Source organism: Eptatretus burgeri, chromosome 9, assembly GCF_056783735.1.
Source record: "Eptatretus burgeri isolate ZD-2024b chromosome 9, Ebu_testis_v1, whole genome shotgun sequence".
Taxonomy (NCBI): domain Eukaryota; kingdom Metazoa; phylum Chordata; class Myxini; order Myxiniformes; family Myxinidae; genus Eptatretus; species Eptatretus burgeri.
Window position 1 is genome coordinate 100,085,858 of NC_140969.1, and position 4,467 is coordinate 100,090,324.

At 48.3% G+C, this 4,467-nt stretch overlaps 1 protein-coding gene across 1 annotated transcript in view; it reads right to left on the reverse strand.

Annotated features, from left to right (window-relative positions):
* Nucleotides 1-4,056, reverse strand: part of NPC1L1 (NPC1 like intracellular cholesterol transporter 1) — a 124,826-nt gene extending 120,770 nt beyond the window's left edge. Inside the window, exon 1 of the mRNA XM_085896330.1 lies at nt 3,881-4,056. Coding sequence (XP_085752456.1) covers nt 3,881-3,922 — 42 coding nt within the window. The 5' untranslated portion in view covers nt 3,923-4,056. The remainder of the gene's footprint in view (nt 1-3,880) is intronic.
* Nucleotides 4,057-4,467: the final 411 nt, after the last annotated feature.

Below are 4,467 nucleotides of genomic sequence, written 5' to 3' on the forward strand. Positions count from 1 at the left end.
CAAGGATTCTCTCAAGAGACCTGGTACTGAAGGAGTTAAGTCTCCATCTCAGATAACTGGTCAGAGTCCAAGTCTCACATCCATAGGGCAAGACTGGAAACACCAAGGACTTAAAGACTTGGATTTTCATCCTCCTACTTCGGTACCAACAGTGCCACACCCCATGATCCAGTGAATCCATGACTCCCTAGGCCCGACCCAGACGTCTCTTGACCTCTGGCTCACGACATGCGGAGACGTGAATCTCTCTCTGACCTCAATATCCTCATCACAAACAGGTACAAACAAGATAGCAGCATCCAATATGGCAATGAAAGCCTGGATCTTAGTTTTGACTCAGGAAACCCATAATTCCAGCGGCTCTGACTCCTCATTCAGCACCTCCAGGGCCCCCATAAGGATATCCACCGTCTCTGCAAAGATGATTGAATTATCTGTGAATCAAGGTCAGAGATCTTGGCATTCCCAAACGATGCACCGCAGCTTGATGTCTCCAACGTCATCCCCAGAATCCAGTCCATACAAGCACTGAAATGTGTGGGGCCAGTACACACCTCTGAGTAACTCCAGTACCAAGTGTAAATAAATCTGAGATGGAACCACTACACCTCACAGCCCTCTCAGTACTGGAGTGTAGTTCAGAAATCGGATTGATCAGTTTTGGTGGCATCCCACGAAGACCGAGAATCCTCCAGGGGGCATCCCGATTCACTGAATCAAATGCTTTGCGGAGATCAACATCAACTGCAAGCAGCCCCTGCCAAAACTCTGGTCTGCATTTGTTGAGGACCCGAAGAGCAAGGATACAGTCAATCGTTGACCTCTTTGGTGTAAATCCCGACTGCTCTGGGTTCTGGTGCTCAAGCAGATGGTGGTAATCAATAATTATCCGAGCAAAGACCATGTCCGACACTGAGAGCAGCGTCACCCCTCGGTAATTGTTGCAGTCCTGGCGATCACCCTTCCCTTTCCAGAGAGAGACAACAAGGCCCCTCTTCCAGTCAGTTGGGATGATGCATGTGTTCCAGACAGAGCACAGAACTGCATGCAATGACATGAGTACAGTACTTCCACCAGCCTTGAGAAGATCAGCAGGGATGCCACAGATCCCTGGAGCTTGACCTCATTTCAACCGGTTCACCGCAGCCTGTGTTTCCACAAACGCAGATGGACCACAGTTGATTGGATGGTCAGCAATGGGGATAGTAACACCCCTGACATCCAACTCAACAGCTGGTGGATCAGCCTGGTACAGCCACTCAAAGTAACTAGGCCAGCGGGCCTTCACTTCGGACTCCTCCGTCAAGAGCCCACCACCCTCCGCTCGAACTGCAGTGCACCGAGGGACGGGCTTGAAGGCAATGCACAAATTTCTCCAAGCAGGACGAGAATCATTTGACAACGGGTGATGCTCTACCCCTTCACAAATTCCTCGCACTTAGGCCTCCTTGTCCGCCCTCAGCACAGGTCCAGTTTTATTCCTCAACTCCCTGAACAGCTCAGCTCTGCCATTAAGCATGGCCATGCAACTGGTTAATGGTATCCAGTGTCCCTTGGGAGACAAAGTTCTTCTTTGCCTGATGGTAGGTTCCAAGACATCCACCGGCAACATCAAGGATGGTCGTCATTAATGTACTCCACAAATTTTCAGGATTACCCAAATCACGCAAACCCCCAAAATCCCCACTCAGCTTGTTTGCAAACTCCTCAGCTACCCTCTCATCCTTGAGCTTGCCAACATCCAGCCTAAGCTGGGATGGTATCATTCTCCTGGATTTAAGCTGGAGCTTCAGAGTTGCTGCAAGAAACCTGTGGTCAGTCTTGAGGAACTGAGCACTCCAGTAGACCCTACAGTTCTGGATCATCCTCCAGTGACCATCAAGCATTTGGTCAATCTCCTTTGCCGCACCGCCAGCGTTGGAATAACAAGTTCAGTGGTGAGTCTGTGGGTCTTGAAACCGTGAACCGGCCACCCTATGCCCATGACTTCTTGCAAAGTCAAGGAACTTAGTGCTATTCAGGTTCATAGTTCCAGACCCATAGGGACTAACTCACATCTCATAACCATCCCTATCAGTGCCAGTTGATGCATTGAAATCCCCCAAGACTGGAAGAGTATCTCGCCTGGGGTACCCATAAACTACGGACTCGAGCGCAGCATAGAATGCCTCCTTTACAGTGACATCACTCGCCTCATCCGGAGCACCTACAGAGACCAGGGAAATGACATCCAAAGAGTGACGAATCCTCAATCTCGTCATCCACTCATTGACTGGTCTTACCTCAATTATCATGGATGTCAGCTTATTGGACACAGCAACATCAACTCCTTGGGTATGATAACCATCAGTGCGATCAGACAAGTCGTCGGTGTAACCACCTGCCATGATCTCACCACTATCCGGTCTCCAAACCTCAGAGAGTGCTGAAATGCTGTTGTCCAAACGCTGGAGCTCAGATGGCAGCAGAGAAATGTAGTCATCCTCTCTCAGGGATGGGACCTTCCAAGCACTCACCCGAAGGACTGCCACAGGTTAACCTAAGGAGACTGCCGTTTGGTGATCGACACCTCAGCACCACCCCGACACACACCACCGCAATCCGATCCAGGAACATTACCCGGTGCTTTTCCTCTTATCATCAAAGAATGGGGGTCCCGAAGGCTTTACCCCATCCCATCATCCGGTGAGCTGCCCTGCGAAGTGCAGCTGCACAGGAGGTACTCCCTTCGGAGTGAGTTTTCAGTTTTCTTAGCGTTTTTTTTAAATGCGTTTTGTGACCCAACAGCAGGAAGACATCTTCAGACACAGTTGGGCAACAGATATGGATGACCGTTGGCTCACAAGGATCTCCTCCACCGTTTGGCAGGTTTTGTTTTTAATCCTGTTGGGTGTCCATATCCATAAACACTTCTCACCAGGAAACATGGCGGGGGAGATGGTTCAGTTGCCGACAACCCGACCATGAAACAAGTTAGTACAGGTTTACACGGTACCTGTAGCAAGTCACCGATCTGAACTAGCCTGACACGACAATAATGCGGTTGGTATTGCGTCGGGGATGGGCTCATAACATGACCCTCTGCAGAGAGCAGGTGCTTCTCGTGATTTCAATAATAACAACTAGAGTGGCACTCGTTAGAGCGCATACCTCCACCAAGTTGAACAGTTTACATTTTGGATCCCACTGATATGCCCGATCCGGACCTGAACCAAAATCTAAATCGGCTTGTTCTCGTCACCCAACCAACTCATCCAGCGAGTTTTGAAATGATCCGAACACAACTTTTGGAAACTTCATGCGAAATGTCGTTTTGAGTTGGCCCCATCTCTCAATAGTGAAGATTAAAAAAATTCCGGATCCTGATCTTCACCAAAATCGAACCAATTCTTCCTCGTCACACACCCAACCCGTGCACCAAGTTTTCTCTGAATATGTCCGCAACTTTTTGCGATATTCCTGCTACATATCGTTTTTGGCTCCATCTTGATCTCAATGGTGTAAAACACTTTGAAAATTATTGCATCCAGATCTGGATTCAGATGTTCACCAAAATCGAATTGATTCGTCCTCGTCACGCACCCAACTTGTCCACCAAGTTTCGTCCGAATCCATGCACAACTTTTTGAGACATCCTGTTCACACCCAAACAGGCAGACAGACAGACAATGGTGAACACACTACCTCCGTCCACCTTTGGTGGTGGAAGTAATAACGATGTTCATTAAAAAAATAAAATAATAAATCCTCTTAAAATGGCAAACTGGAAGATAACTCGCATATAGTGGGTAACTATTAAAGAGAGCACATACACCTGTGGACATTTTGAGCCAGACACGATCCGATTAGCCGAGGACATTTTAATTCGAGACGAGCTTACCAGAAAGAGGAGTAGTGGGCAAAATAGCAGCAGAAGCCCCATCTTGTCACCTGGGTGCTCACCTGGGTGTCCCGTGCTGTTATCTCAATGGTGTTTACCTGCACGGTTTGGGCAGAGCTGCTGCTGCTGCTGCTGCTGCTGTGTGTGTTACTTGGCAGCAGTGCTGAGTCTACTCAGTGCACCTTTATCAGGTGGGGGATCATCTCAATACGGGGCAAAGTTGCTCATTGTGTCATATCTCCTGATGAGTGTTAACCAATTGAACGAGAGAAACTGTTGCAAGAAACGATTCACCACAATCTTCGAAATGAAGCACCCTCGTCCGTTCATGACGTATTATCAAAGTGAAGCACGAACTTGAAGATAACTGATTAAACAGGTTGTGGCTGGTATTATGCAACCTCATCAATGGGTGGTCAAGTGATGTACTTGGACCAGGTAAAACACCTTCCTTCCTTTATGAGTTTTTGTTCAACGCCATTCGAGCACAACTAAGGAGACGCCAGACTTTCATTCGGACATCCGACTATGGGAACTCTACACGGCTCAATTGCATTGAATTTCAGCGTGCCTGTGCCGCTGATGCA